The sequence below is a fragment of the Antrostomus carolinensis genome, unplaced genomic scaffold (assembly GCF_000700745.2).
Source record: "Antrostomus carolinensis isolate BGI_N321 unplaced genomic scaffold, ASM70074v2 scaffold16456, whole genome shotgun sequence".
NCBI classification, from domain to species: Eukaryota; Metazoa; Chordata; class Aves; order Caprimulgiformes; family Caprimulgidae; genus Antrostomus; species Antrostomus carolinensis.
In genome coordinates, this window is record NW_010322645.1 from 1 (window position 1) to 15,173 (window position 15,173).

Here is a 15,173-nt window from a genome sequence, read left to right on the forward strand (position 1 = left end):
CGGGCCGGGCCCTTCTGGGACGCGTGGGGGTGCCGCCGGGAGCCGTTGGTCGCGCGCGGCCCGGCGCCGGGCCCGCCTGTAACAGCCGTGCGTTGCCGCCTGCAGCAAGATTACCTGATGCTTTGCGCCGTGGACGAGGCGGAGGAGATGGTGGACGGAGGCAAGAAAGACGCCATCGACGATTTGAAGGAAGGAGAGCTGGAGGCGTTCGTCAGCTCCCTGGGCCTCGGCAAGTATGCGAGCAGTTGCTTGGTGGTCGAGGATGAGGAGGGCGACGGTGGCAGTGAAGAGAAAGAGAAGCCCCCAAAGAAAGAGAAAAGCAAGAAAGGAACTGACCCCCCTTCGTTAGAAAGGAAAAAAGAAAAAAAAGTCAAGGAAAAGGCAAGTGGTGTGAAAAACAACAAGAAGCAGCAAGCTGGTGGTGATCAGGACCAGCACCTTTCAGCAAAGAAAGAGAGGCTGGAAGAAGATTTTGAATTTCATGCCAGACAAGTGATACTGATCAAACCAGGGGGCAAATGGTATGATCTAGAGTACACCAACGAATTCTCTTCAGAGCCACAAAATCAGATGCTTCTGGCCAAGTATAAGGACCTGGCCCAAAAGCTGTACCAACATGAGATAGACCTGTATAAGAACAAGACAGATTATCAGAAGGGGGCCTCTTCGGCATGGATGAAAACTGTTGTGTCGTCGGGTACCTTGGCTGACAGGATGGCAGCGATGACCCTCCTCATTCAGGACAGTGCTGTCCACAGTCTCCAGTTTGTTGAGAACTTGGTAAACCTCATCAGGAAAAAGGGCAGCAAGCATCAGAGCCTCATGGCTTTGGATACATTCAAGGAGCTTCTCATTTCAGATCTCTTGCCAGACACTCGGAAATTATGGTCTTTCTCGCAGCGACCATTTAACAACATAGAGAAGATGTCGAGCGGCAACAGGGATTCAAGAGACAGGCGGTTGATACTGTGGTACTTTGAGCATCACCTGAAACTGCAAGTGGCAGAGTTTGTGCAAGCGTTAGAAACACTGAGTCATGATTCTCTGACAGCAGCAAAATCCCGAGCCCTGGCAGTTGCCCACGAGCTTCTTTGTAACAAACCCGAGCAGGAAAAAGTTCTGCTTGTTCAGCTGGTAAATAAACTGGGAGACCCTCAGAACAAAATCGCCACCAAAGCCTCTTACCTTTTAGAGACGTTACTTCACAAGCATCCAAATATGAAGGGAGTAGTGTGCAGTGAGGTGGAGAGGCTTTTGTACCGGGCAAACATTAACGTGAAAACTCAATATTATGCTATTTGCTTTCTAAATCAGATCGTCCTCAGTCATGAAGAAAGTGCCCTGGCTAGCAAACTGATAACTCTGTACTTTGGCTTTTTTCGGAACTGCATTAAGAAAAAAGATGTTGAATCGAAAATGCTCAGTGCTCTTCTTTGTGGGGTAAACAGGGCTTACCCTTACGCTGAGACTGGTGATGAGAAGGTGAAAGAACAAATGGACACGTTGTTTAAAGTTCTGCATCTTGTGAACTTCAGTACCAGTGTCCAGGCCCTGATGTTACTGTTCCAAGTGATGGACTCCCAGCAGACTGTGTCAGATAGGTACTACACAGCACTGTACAGGTAAGTGGCAGGTTTGCATTTCTTATGTAAATTCATCTTGTAAATTTTGTTCTTGTAGAAACACTTCAATGGTGACTACTCCATCTTGCAAGTTTTGCATCTCATTGGCTGAATTTTTTTGACATTTTGTATGAGCTAGAAGAAAATACATCTGATTTCTTTGACTTAATATAGGGATAAAACGAATGGTAGTGATAGGTCCTGAGAACACAACATATGCATTTCGTCCTTTGCACTGTTTTCTGGTGGCATGTTTTAATTACAGATGTTATTTGAAACTAATTGATAACTGCTTCTTCTGAAATCACTTTTACAGGTACTGTGGTTTAGTCACGTAATAGCCTAAAATCTTGTTTCCTTTTTTTCCTGGGAGTGGGGGAGAATATTATGTTAACAAATTCTTTAGGTAATTTAATTTGTGTAGTTGAAAAACTTGTATTATAAAAGTATCTCTTTTTTTTGTCCCAGCTGATTGTTTAGATTCTTTGTAGAATCCTTGCAGGCTGCTGTTTAGTTGACCAAAGGGAAGTTGCTGAGTTTTTAAAAAGGGAACTCAAGTTCCCTTTAAAAACATGCAATGTGTTTAAGGGCCTTACTGTGCCTGGCAGCCTGGAAAAACAGTGGAGTAGAAAATGGATTTGCCACTACGTATGTCTGGTCTGACTGTGCAGCATGCTAGCTGATAAGCATTTTCTTTCTATTTTTTTTGAACATCCGAATAAATCAGATTAGTTTGTCAGTTTGAATATCTTAAACTGTTTTCAGTTGAACTAGGTTTCTTTATATTTTCTTACAGGTTTTTTATTTACTGATACAGGTTTTTTAATTTTTCAGTGTGTCATCTATATCTATAAATATTACACAGCTGTTGACAGTTCAGGGTTGATCGTAATGGTTTTGTGTCCTGGGGAACGAGCTGTCACTGATCTTTTAGATGGCACTCTGAAAAACGTAGATGATTGTTAATAGCAATTATTCTCCTATGTACATTATGACAATCAGCAATATTTTTCCCTGTGTTTTCTACAGGAAGCTTCTAGATCCTGCTTTAGCAACCTGCTCAAAGCCATCCATGTTTCTCAATCTTGTCTATAAATCTCTGAAGGCAGATGTAGTGTTACGGCGCGTGAAGGCCTTTGTGAAGAGGCTACTTCAAGTCACTTGTGGACAAATGCCACCCTTCATTTGTGGAACCCTGTACCTTCTGTCTGAGCTTCTGAAAGTAAAACCAGAGTTAAGGGTCCAGTTGCAGGATCATGTGGTATAAGATGATTTCTTTATCTCATTGTTTTTTTCAGTAAGAGCTATTTTTATAAGCTCCTTTCCCGAACCTGTTTATTACTAACCTGCCAGTTTGCTAATATGTTATGGGAGGAAGTACTTGAACAATTACAAGTGCATTAAAAATCTACATAGATTAAGGTGTTTTAAGCATTCTAGTTGGTCCTATGGACTTCATTTGTGGAGAGAGGATTATTTTGCTAAATGCTGTGTAAGTAAGCAGGTGGATATTCTTCACCTAAAAGCTTTATTAAAACGTGGCCTGTTTCTCTCTTCTGTCTGTGTCTCTGAAGTACAGCTAGGCAGGACTGGATTTTTTTTCTCTTTCTTCAAGTGAGGAGGGACCATTGCACCTGTGTCATGTAAGCTGTAAAGTTCAATTTTAAGTCCTGTATCAAGGCCAAAAATCTGTATTGCTTAAACATAAGCCGATATTTGTTTATATTTTTATATGTAGCTTCTTAAGAACTATATATGCATTTTTCTAATAAATCAGAATAAAACTGGAAAGGGAAAGCTGTTTGCTAACATTTTTTTGATGTTTAGGAGTCAGATGATGAAGAGTGCTTTAAGGATCAAGAAGAGGCTGAAGAGGCTGAGGAAAAATTTGTGGATGTAGACAAAGTAGAAGATGAAGAGAGCAGCACAACAGAAAATGCTGCTAAAACAAACATTTCAAATTCAACAGCCTCATGGGTGCATCATCTGAATATGGGAGGTAAATTAGCAAGAAATATAGTTCACTTAACTTCTAACGTTCCATAACAGTGATGTGTTGATCAAGACTTGTAAAATTAAGTGACTAAAATGTTATTTTAGTTTTTCAAATCAAAGTTTGATTCAAAACAGTCAGTCAGAATAATTTTTCTTTATCTGTCAGCTCAGCAGTGATGAAGAGTCTGTATGAATCTGGTAGTGTATTTCACTTTATGCAGTTTATTGTGTTTGTGCCTAAGCAATAAGCAGGCTTGGGATTTTTTGCTTTCATGTTCAAACACCTTCAGAGCAGTGTAGCCAAGGTTAGGATGTGTAACTGCTCATTTGCTTGTGAAGCTTGCTAGAACAATTTGTCTAGCTTTGAACTTGCTTCTAGTTTCAGTTTTTCCTGAGGACCTTTTGGAACAGAGCAGTGGTTTTCAGGAGCTTCCGTGGAAGCACGTAGGAACTCACCTGTGCACCTGATCATACGCTGGGGAAGAGCAGCTGAATATAACCCTTACTTGCCACTGAATGACTCTGTGGCCTGTCCCGCTAAGAGTGATGGGCAGCATTACTGTCATGGTGAAATGAAAACAATACTCTCATAAAATTGCCTAAGGAAATTAAAGTTGTTTTCATCTCCTCCACCCCTCAGGCAGGAAGAGTGGAGCTTTGTATGATCCTATGCACCGAAGTCCTTTGTACTGTGGCGCTGAAAGTACAAGCCTTTGGGAGCTGAAGAAGGTAAGGCATTCTTACGTTGCTGATTAGTCTATTTCTTAGTGTGGCTCTTGCACTGAGAGAAGAAAATTAACATGTTTATTCTTGGAGTAGCTACCTGGGTAACATAACAGAAAGGCTAAGGCTGACACATTGCTCAGCTTTAAGCTTGTGTATGTTACATACAATGCTGATGTTCTGGAGTAGGCAACAGGAATTTTTAAGTGGAGATTTGGACAATAATAATCTTTTTTGATTTTTGGATCTTAGCTTTATATCACTAAGACTTTTTAGTGTTGAATTAAATAAAATTGTAAGTGAGAATGTTAGTTAACGCAAACAAAAGGTTAGAACTTGAAATTCTTCAGTTGTTCAAGGGCAGAGCAAGCCCATCAGCGCTTCTACAGGCATCTGCGCGTTATTTGGTGGGTTACAGAGTGGTCTTAAGACAAAGTGGTGCTTTCAGGAGTCTGATACGTCAACATGAGTAGTGATTGTGTTTAATTTTAAAGTAGAAATAATAAGTGATTCATGTTTTTCAGCTTTCTGAACATTTTCATCCATCTGTGGCCCTATTTGCAAAAACAATTCTAGAAGTAAGTGCTTTTACTCATCTGTAACTTTGAAGTTTGATTTTTATGCTAGCTGTCTTTTGCCATTTGAAAAAATAAATTATAAAGCCTCCTTGCACTCTGCAGGTAACTAGCAGCTTTGCAGCACTGTAACATACCCTCAAATGCAAAGCTTTTAATGGAATTGAAGTGTTTTCTGTAAAAGAGACTGCTCACAGAAATAATTAACTTGGTAGACATGTCAGTATTACATGATTCTTAAAGGTTTTTTAGAATTTTGGTCTATCTTTTTATTTAACGTGGGTTTTTTATGTGAGGAGACCTCCTTTTGGAACAAATGATTTTTTAATACTGCTGTGGTATCATGCCACTCAAATGGTATCATAATACTCAAATCTACACAAATATATATTTAAAATAATTATTTTCGTTTGAATAGATGGTATCCAAATAGTGCTGAGTATTAACTGCTGTTACCACAGTACATCACAAGGCAGTTCACCAGTGAAACAAAGTGAAGGAGGTGGGTTTTAGTTAAGAAAATACTGAAATTCCAAAAATAAGAACCTATAGGGGGGTGTATTAACTGGTCAGGCTGATGTGATGAAGTATCCCCAAGTCTTTGTCTTTTTAAACTGTGTTTTAATGTTGTTCTTGGACTGTGTTTAGTCTCTGTCTTTCTGAAATGAAGACCTTAACGATTTTTGGCTTTTTTCTTCTTCCAGGGAAATCACATTCAGTACTCTGGTGACCCTTTGCAAGATTTCACATTGATGAGGTTCTTGGATCGTTTTGTGTACAGAAATCCCAAACTCCATAAAGGCAAAGGTATGAACTTAGCTGTACACATTAGCATATGATCTTGGTTATTGATGGTGACCAAACGCTCTTTCTCTCGGACTGCCAAATGATGCTTTGTGCTTGTCAAGTGTTCAGGTTGCATGTGGTGCAACAGAGGAGTGGGATCAGTCTTCAGGGCTGCAAGAGAGATGGCTGCAACTCAGAACCAGCTGACAGTCACATACTGCTGCCTCTCACATCTGCGCTGCAGAAATTGCTGACCTGGCAGGAATAAGCAAAGTGATAGGGGAATGTAAAGACTACAGACTGGCTGAGGTTGAAAGGGACCTCTGGAGGTCATCTACTCAAGCAGGGCCACCTAGAGAAAGCTGTCCAGGTGGCTTTTGAATGTCTCCAAGAATGGAGACTCCACTGCCTCACTGGGTAACCTGTGCCAGAGCACAGTCACCCTCACAGTGAAAAAGTGTTTCCTGATGTTCAGACGGAGCCTCCTGTGTTTCAGTGTGTACCCATCACCTCTTGCCCTGTCATGGGCACCACTGAAAAGTGCCTGGCTCTGTCCTTTTTAGACCCTCCCTTCAGGTATTTGTATACATGGGTGAGTTGCTGTGATAGTGTCACTGGGCGAGCCCTTGGCCAGCAGCCAACACAGCTGTTCACCTACTCCACCCCCAGCCCCAGGGGACAGGGGAGAGGATTGGGGGGCAAGGGTAAGGAGGCTTGTAGGTTGAGATAAGAACAGTTTAATAATAGAAATAAAACTTAAAATAATACTGATATTAAAATAGTAGTGATAGTAATAACAGTAACAAGGTATGCAAATGAGTGACACACAGTGCAACTGCTCACCCCCCACTGACCAAGCCCGGCCCGTTCCCAGATAACGATCCCAGAGGAGCGACAATCCCGAACCGAAACCGCAGTCCCAGAAGGGCGACAGCCCGAGCCAAAGCCAGAGAGAGCTAAAAGAGGAAGAGCCCCTCACTAATATACTGGACATGATGTGATACGATATGGAATATCCCATTGGCATATCCAGACACCGATTTAGCTTATTAATTTAAATATTCCTCACCCCCTTAGATCTTGCACTTGTAGACTAACAAAACATGAAGTCCTTCCCTTCCAGCAACAAAAATGCAAACACTGGTGTGTTATCAGTGTTTCTCTTGTAACAAATCCCACCTGAAAGCAAAGTGCAGCACTATTCCAGCTACTAAAAAGAAATCCAGGTCTATTTCCCCCAAGCCTCCTCTTCTCCAAGCTGAAAAATCATAGCTCTCTCAACCTTTCTTCACATGAGAGATGCTCCAATCCCTTCATCATCTTAGTGGCCCTTCACTGGGCTTTCCAGTATACCCATGTTTGCCTTGTACTGGGAAGCCCAGACTTGGACACAACACAGCGCTTCAGGTGTGGTCTCACAAGTGCTGACTAGAGGGGAAGGATCACCTCCCTCCATCTGCTGGCAACACTCCCCTGAATGCAGACAAGGTCACTGTCAGCCTTTTTTGCTGCAGGGGCACATTGCTGGCTCACAGTCAACTTGGTGCCCACCAGGACACCCAGGCCTCTTCTGCCAAGCTGCTTTCCAGCCCAGCATCCCCCAGCATATACTGGTGCATGGGGTTGTTCCTCCCCAGGTGCAGGGCTTTATTCTTCCCCTTGTTGAACTGCATGAGGTTCCTGTCAGACCATTTCTCCAGCCTCTTGAGGTCATTGTGGATGGCAGCATGACCCACTGGTGTATCAGCCGCTCCACCCAGCTGTCTATCAGTAGTAATAAATTTGTTTCTGATTTATGTTCTGCTACAGAAAACACCAGCAGTGTGGTAATGCAGCCGAAGAAGAAGCAGTTCATGAAAGATGTGCATAGTCTTGCAGGTAAGCCAGCTCCTTTTCAGTTAAGATTTTGATGGCTAAAAAATTCTTTGCTGGTTGTTGTAGATGTGTCATCTGTGCTGTCTGTGCTATTTCTCTTGGCAATGAAAGGTTTTCAGAGGACCTCTGCATTATTTATCAGATGGCACTGGACATCTGTGTGCTTCTGTCTGTACATGCTGTTTAACCTTTTAAAAGAATAACCATTGTTTCAACTTGAGGTAAAAACAGTTCTTTCTTTGTTTTTGCAGTCAACAGTAAGGAGTTCTGTGCCAAAGATGAAAGCAAAATCCCAGTGGACGAAGTGTTTTTTCACAGGTAATGTAATGCTTGTGAACATTCATTTTGAGTGTTGTTTTTTTGTGTAATGCCATCAAAACCCCATTACATTCTGTAAGTATTCTCTGGTATTCCAAGTGTTTGCAAAATTTGATTAATTTGAGTGACTTGTGATGATAGTGTTTTCCTTAGAACATAATTTCAACATTTGTGGAAAGTGCTTAAGAAAGAATATCACTTATGAACAAAGGCAATCCATGCTTGTAGTCTAAAATTAAGTAAGTTGACATTGTAATAAAGAAGCCTTAACCAATGGGTAATGATTAACATGTTGTGGGTTTTAATTCTTATTAGAAGTATAATAGCATTAGAAGTATATTTATTTAAAAATCTGGGATATACCTTGTTTATGTTACTAGCATCGAAGCTTATTGGAATGGAACAGGGCAAAAAAAGTCAGGAGCTAATTTTCTGTGTATTTATTTTTTTATTATTCATAGTTCTTTCCATTTAGTTGGGTTTCCTTTTAGATTATGATATAAAAATGCAGCTGTAATACTAAAATTGAAGTGATACACAGTTGGCAAAGATTTGTGCTTATTAGATAAAAATACTGGTTACCTGTGAGTGTCTCCTTAGGAAATCAGTGTTTGAATTAACTGCATTTATTTTGTTTCATTCACTTTGGTGTTTTTTTTTATTTAGTATATTCATTGCTATAGGGACTTTTAAAATTTTTTGAAATATCAGGTTAATGGAACTTACTAATTTTAACTAATTGATATTATAATATTGATACATATACTAATAAATAAATAAAATAGTGTTATTAATTATGAGATTAAAGAAAAACAGCTTAAAAACATACCCCTGTTAACAGTATTATTACACTGAAGATGACTGAAACTGAGATTATGCATTTAAAGTCTTCCATGTGAAGTGGTCTACTCTTTTGCTCTTGTGTGTGATCAAAATTGTCTTCTGTGTTTGGTAGTTCTTTAATATGAAGTGAAGGAGAGAAAGTGGTTTAAAATGGCTGACAGAAAAGCACACAAAAGAGGGCTACGGGGGAAGTGAATCTCTTCTATGCATTCCCCCCCTCCCCCCCCATAAGATTCAAGTTGAACTTGATCCTCCCTTCCTTATCAGTATAAAGCAGATTTTCACATCTTTCTTGTGCCCTCTTATAAATTCACTGTGTTCAGAATAATTTCTGGGACCTTTGTCTGTGAGATTTCTTTGTTTTAAATCTTACAGTAGTGGCTTACTCTTTGAAAAACAAAGAAAATATGAATCTCTGATTTGAGATGTGTTTGAAACCATTACTTACAATTTTCAAGTGGCAACATACACATAAAACAATGTGCAGGTTTGGGGTTTTTTTAATAAAAAAGCTTTTTATAAAGATCATAATCTGTAATTTTGTATCTGAGAGCAATATATTTTATCAGATTTTATTCAAAGTTTGATAAGAGGAGGGAGAAGCAAAAGCGTCAGGATGATGAAGAAAGTGTGGAAGATGTAGATGATGATGAATTTGAAAGAGCATTGGGTAAGGTTGTGTTTTTTCTTGCAGTAACTGTCCCAGTGTTTCCTTCTTTTGCAAATGATTAATTTGTCCTTTTTATAGTTTATATTGTATAAAAGAGACAGATACAGGAATATGGAAGTGGAAGAAAACTGGCTTTCCAGTTCCCATTCTATACTACTCCAGCCAGCAGTTCATACTGTCCCTCCCATAAGTAAAACTGGATGGCCACCTTGTAAAAGAGATCTTGCTCTCTGCACTCCCGTAGTGCTCAGCTTGTTCGAGTCGTTTGAACATAAGCGCATGAGTGGTTGTTTGTGCCTTTCTGTTCTTAGTGTAGTCTGAGAGTTCAGTAACTTTTTCTACCGGCATGTAACATTTCCTTCCATTCTTTCTTTGCTGCTTGGCCTTTTTCAGTCTTCCTTACAGTTTCTGTCATCATTCCTAACACCTTTCATTAGGTTATTTGTTCAGTTAGGTCCTTGGCAAACTTCTGCAGTAGTCTTAGCTCTTCCAGTAGCATGTACTTGGTTTGCTTTGGAATTAGTGTATGATCTGTTCCAGAATCTAAATTTGTTAGTGTACCATAAAATGTCCATTATTTTATTATTTCATAGTTTACTTTGACAGTAATATATGTATTTGAAAAAGAAAAAAAATCCAGTTAGCTCTCCATAACTGTTTTTTATAATATTTTTAGAGAATTTTGAACTCCCATAGCAGGATGCTTCCTTAGTGACGCAATTGGTATGGTCTTAGTTATGACAAGAATCCGTTACTAATCGTGTTTGTTGTTTTATTGTTACTACCTCAAATAACTTGCTTCATAAACTCAGAAGCTTAAATTAAGGACCCTCTAATTATAGCATTTATTCTTTGAAACAGAACAGTTGTAATTTTTTAGATTTTATTTTTACCCGCTATTTTATATAGCAATTTGTTCCTAAGTGAATCCGATGGTAGGAGCTTTGATCCTCTAGTCTGCTTGCTTTTCTGTCAAAAATTATACTGAATACTTCTAATCTGAAAATTAACATACAGAATAGCTGGCAGGACCCTTGCTTGGGGTATCTTAATTGTTCTGTCTGACTGGGAGCAAGGGTTTGAGACTTGTGATAGTCCACCTGCCAACTATGTTTGAATCTCTGGGCAATTGTGTGTCCATTTGTATCTGTCTGCTTCCCACATCATCTAGGTCTGGCCAGAAATTACATCCTGGGTAAAAGAAAACTTTCATTGTTTTTCAAAGAAAAATCTTTTTTTCAGAAAATGTCCAGTTTGCTTTTAATAACTGTTTTGTGGAGTATTTTTCTGTAGGAGTATGAACCCTTTGGTATCAGGGCCCTTTGTTACTGATGCAGATCATATAAACTGTTCAGGAAAATGATACCTAAAAATAATATACTTTGCAATGACTTCATATTTCTTTATTTGAGTTTATTTTGTAATAATAAACAATTTCCCCTCTCAGATACATTTGAAGCTGCTGATAATGCCATTGATGTTGGTGCGGATGACCTTGATTTTGCTAGGTGAGACTTTAAATTGCTAGGTGAGACAATTAAATTTAATCTCATTTTAAATACCTGTATAGAGTTTTACTCTGCAAAATTGCATAGACCTTTTTCAGAAAGATTCAGAATATCACCTTGCAAAAAACGCAATAGCAGTTGAACGCTGCTTTTCTCCATGTCCCACAATTTAGCATTGTGATCCTGTGGTGCTTACAGTCTGCTGGCTTAATGTGTGAGACTTGTAGTATTTTATTTATACAATGCAGTGACCCACTAAGCAAGATAAAATCTCACTTGTTTTTCATTGTCTCAGGTTTCTGTTTGAAAATTACCAAGTACAAAAGTAAGCAGAATGAGAAATAATGGTACTGCTGCTGTAAAGACTGGTTGTAACTGGACCTAACGTTGTAAATAAACTTTGTGGAATCCAGAATTACAGAGCTCAGTTCTCAGGAAGTCAGCAGTTGCATTAATCACAGAATCATTTAGGTTGGAAAAGACCTTTGAGATCATCAAGTCCTACCATGAATGATTAAGTAGCCTCTTTTTACTTAAAGTATCTGCAATACAGCTTTCCAATCAGCACAGAAACTTTTTTTCTTGAAGTGAAAGGAGAATTAAAGCTTCTAGTGAAACCTGAACATTTTTGTGATCCAGACTGGTGTGAGTTAAAAATAGCGAAGAGGAGACAAAACCGAAGTAACCCTCTAGTACATGAAGAACCATGTTTCCTTTCTTAAGGGAAAAAAAAACAACCAACCAAACAAAAACTGAGTCTTATTTCTTCATTAAGGAGAGTTGCTAGGGATGCCAGCAGTTTGTGTGTTTTACAGAAAAGACTTTCTGAACAGGAACAAAGGCATGGAGGAGATAAAATACAGAATGTGACATTTCTGTTAATTTAAGAATAGGATTCTTTCCAGAGCTTCTTAGAACGGTTGACTTCTATAATTAACGGTTCCATATGCTGATGTTGAAAACATACTTGAGGGCATCAGAGATGTTTCTTAGGTCTCAGCCTACAGTTACAGTATTTTTCAGTGATGTTGAACTTTTCTAACATAGTGTTTGCTGGTAGATGGAGGTTATCTGGATGCAAACAGTATTTTGCCAGATGAAGCACTGAACTTGCTACATATTTTTTTAGTAATGTAAAAAAACAAGCCCAAGGTGGTAAGAAAGGCCAAAGAGGTGAGGAATCCCGTGCTGATTGGGAGGATTCTGATGATGAAGATGAATTCAGTGATCTGGATGATGAGGAAGTCTCCTTAGGAAGTATGGAGGAAGACTTTGAAGAGGATATGGATGAAGAGGGAGGTGTATTTATGGATGTGTCTGATGATGATAACAGCCAAGGTAAAGTAACATTTATTATTAAAAAATGAGGAGAAAAAGCTTTCAAAATAATTACCTATATACATTCAGATTTAGTTACCTGGGGGGGGAGGTTTGGCTTTTAAGTAAAGAAGTGACAAGTCCTCCTCTGGACAATGAAGTCTTAAGAGAAACGTTTCCTGGCACAGTCTCCTGGGTGAGACTGGGAATTAGGCATCTGGGTATAAAAACTTGTGAACAAGACATGTTTGTTTCATTCTGGAAACACTGGCAGTAACAAAAGCAGGTTTATGCACAAATAACTGGTTACAGTAGGTAGAAATATTAAAAGATCTCAAAGAGACAAAAAAAAATATAGTACTTGGTATTTTTTTATTTCTTTAGACCTAGCTACTGTTGATGTTTTTAGATGAGGTAACTTTTATTTAAATTGTTGTCTCATAAGTAACAGCTTACTCTTCTAATACAGCTATGCACCCAGATTTTTATTACCACTGTAATAATAACCGATTCTTGCACCTGCATGGTTTTAATTATATTTTCAACTGAAAAGCACAGTTTACACAGGATACACTTTATGTGGCTGGAAAAGCACAGATTATTGGGGTATTTCAACTAGTAAGATGAGGGTAAAGGAGGTAAACTATTCATACAGCTGTCAACTCATTAATCTTTCATGAGATTATTATTTCACCAGATTTACCAAGCAAACATTGAAGGTTTACACAACACCTGCTTTTAGCCTTCATATTTTATGTATCTTAATATCGTATTATCGTATTTCATTCCTTTTTGGTGCTATGTAAAAAAAGCACAAAGAATGGCACACCACTGACCAATTCTTAATTGTCTGGGTTGAAGAAATCCCAGATTTGGTTGTGCACGCTGTGTTTTTAAAGTCAGGACTCAGACCATTATGACAAATATGCATAAAAAGAAATTTTAGTCTCTGCTGTGCTTTAAATACATGTCCATGGTGTGAGAATGAGGGAGTGATGTGTTGTTTTTTTTTTTCCTGTCAGACCCAAACAATGACAAGCAATTGAAGTCTGTCAGTAAAAAGGGCAAGAGAAAGAAAGATATTAATTTTATGGGATCACTTGAAGGTAAGGAAACACTGCTGATTTCCACTTGAGGAGGCTTAATAGAAATACAGAGTCTGGAATACTTTGGAATCAGAGTATTTTAGTACAGTATATTATATAAATTTTTGGATCTGAGTTTAGATTTGAATAAAGCATAAATTAAAAGGAGGTTGTCCTCCAACCAGTGTGGCCTAATTCAGAATGACAATCTGCTGTTGAAGGAGTGGGAATCAAAGGAGGAACTTTGAAGGAAGGATGGAGTTTTACTGGTGGTTTGTGCATCTATTATTGACATAACGCCTGATGCACAGATTTGTGCTCTTTGGTTCTTGGTCGGAAACTTTTTTTTCTCTTTTTTTAGGGGAGGTGAAGAATAAAGGTTTCTAATGTAGCTATTTTAGATAGTCTCATTAAATAAATTTTAAAAAAACCTAAAAACATGGTAACACTGTTTTAATGTCTTTGTGAACTTGAAATTCTGTCTCATAAGAATAATACTTTTTGTTTGAAGGATCCAACCGAGGAAAGAAGAGAAAACTCAAAGATGCCAGTATATTGGCATCTGCGGAAGAGGTGAGTTTGATCAGCACTCAGTAAAAAGTGATCAAGCATTTTACCTGATTCTTTGTAATAAAATACTAAAATTTCTCTCTTTAAAGTTTGGCTATCTGCTGGATGAAAATACTGGGTCCAAGTTTGACAATATCGGAATGAACGCCATGGCCAACAGAGATAACGCAAGTAAGTACATGCTACCAATAGCAGATCATTGTAAGGCTGGTTTGCTTCTTTCTCTTCAGATTCTGTACTTAAAGAGATGTACCTTCTTTAACTGAAATACACACTGGGTCAGAAATGACACAGGAGGGACAGTAAGACATTACTTTGTTTTCTTCAGTTAGTAGAGATGCCCAGTATGCTGTTTGTCAAGCATTTGTGTGAATTTTGCTCCCATAAAGAACGTCCTGGATTCTTGTGAAGGGAAGGCATAAGGCAGGGCTGTCTTTATCTGCCTACTGGAGTATTTCCTTGCAGTATTGGTGAAGCAAAAGTAGTTTCCCAAAAATAATTCTAATGAATTAAATGTCTATGTACTGATTGAATAATTATTCCTTTGTAGAGCTTTTACAAGTCTTGCTGGTGTCACCTGAAAAACGTTAACAGCAGCACTCAAGCACTGTGTACTCCTAGCACAAGCATGTCTAGCGTTAGTAAAATACAAAGCAATGACAAGAGTGGTCTGAAACTCTGAGATTCTGAGATGGTAGGGTATGTTTTGTGAAACGAAAATACCCAAAACTTTCTCCAGTGTCAAAAAACATGAGCAGTCTGCACTTTATTAACATCTATACAGTAGCCAAGTTTTAACTTTTACATGATGCAACTGTATTCCACATCATGGTCAGAGGTATCCATCAGCTCCTTATTTCTCCCTTTTCCTCTTACAGATATCAAACAGATCCAGTGGGAAATAGAGCGTGACAAGTGGCTTCACAATAGGGATGTGAAAAGCATCATCAAAAAGAAGAAACAGTTCAGGCACAGAGGGCTGAAAAACAAGTACAAAGGCAAGAAATCAAAACGATGAACTGGACATTTTAATCAGGATGTTTTTACAATAATTATTCTAAAATAATTTTTTAATTAATGACACATCTTTCTTACTTCAGTTCTTGCTGCTTAACCATGTCATTTGGTCATTCTCCCTTATGCCGTGAATTCCAGACCACTCATTGGATTTGTAATACACTGAAAAACAGGAAAACCCATGTCAGCTGTAAGTTAGGCATGTCTGAAGGTGAGCCACTTGGGGGGTAGTTTTGTTGGACAGATACTCCTCCAGTTCTGAGGACTCT

At 38.7% G+C, this 15,173-nt stretch overlaps 1 protein-coding gene across 1 annotated transcript; it reads left to right on the forward strand.

Annotated features, from left to right (window-relative positions):
- Positions 1-105: 105 nt before the first annotated feature.
- Positions 106-14,905, forward strand: CEBPZ (CCAAT enhancer binding protein zeta; the record flags this gene model as incomplete). Its single annotated transcript, XM_010170318.1, has 15 exons — positions 106-1,622; positions 2,652-2,883; positions 3,450-3,621; positions 4,258-4,346; positions 4,865-4,918; positions 5,620-5,722; positions 7,511-7,579; positions 7,828-7,894; positions 9,307-9,407; positions 10,855-10,915; positions 12,045-12,253; positions 13,255-13,338; positions 13,829-13,890; positions 13,977-14,058; positions 14,766-14,905. Coding segments are annotated over 15 exons (3,042 nt in total), but the record flags the coding sequence as incomplete, so codon positions are not given.
- Between the last annotated feature and the right edge of the window lie 268 nt (positions 14,906-15,173).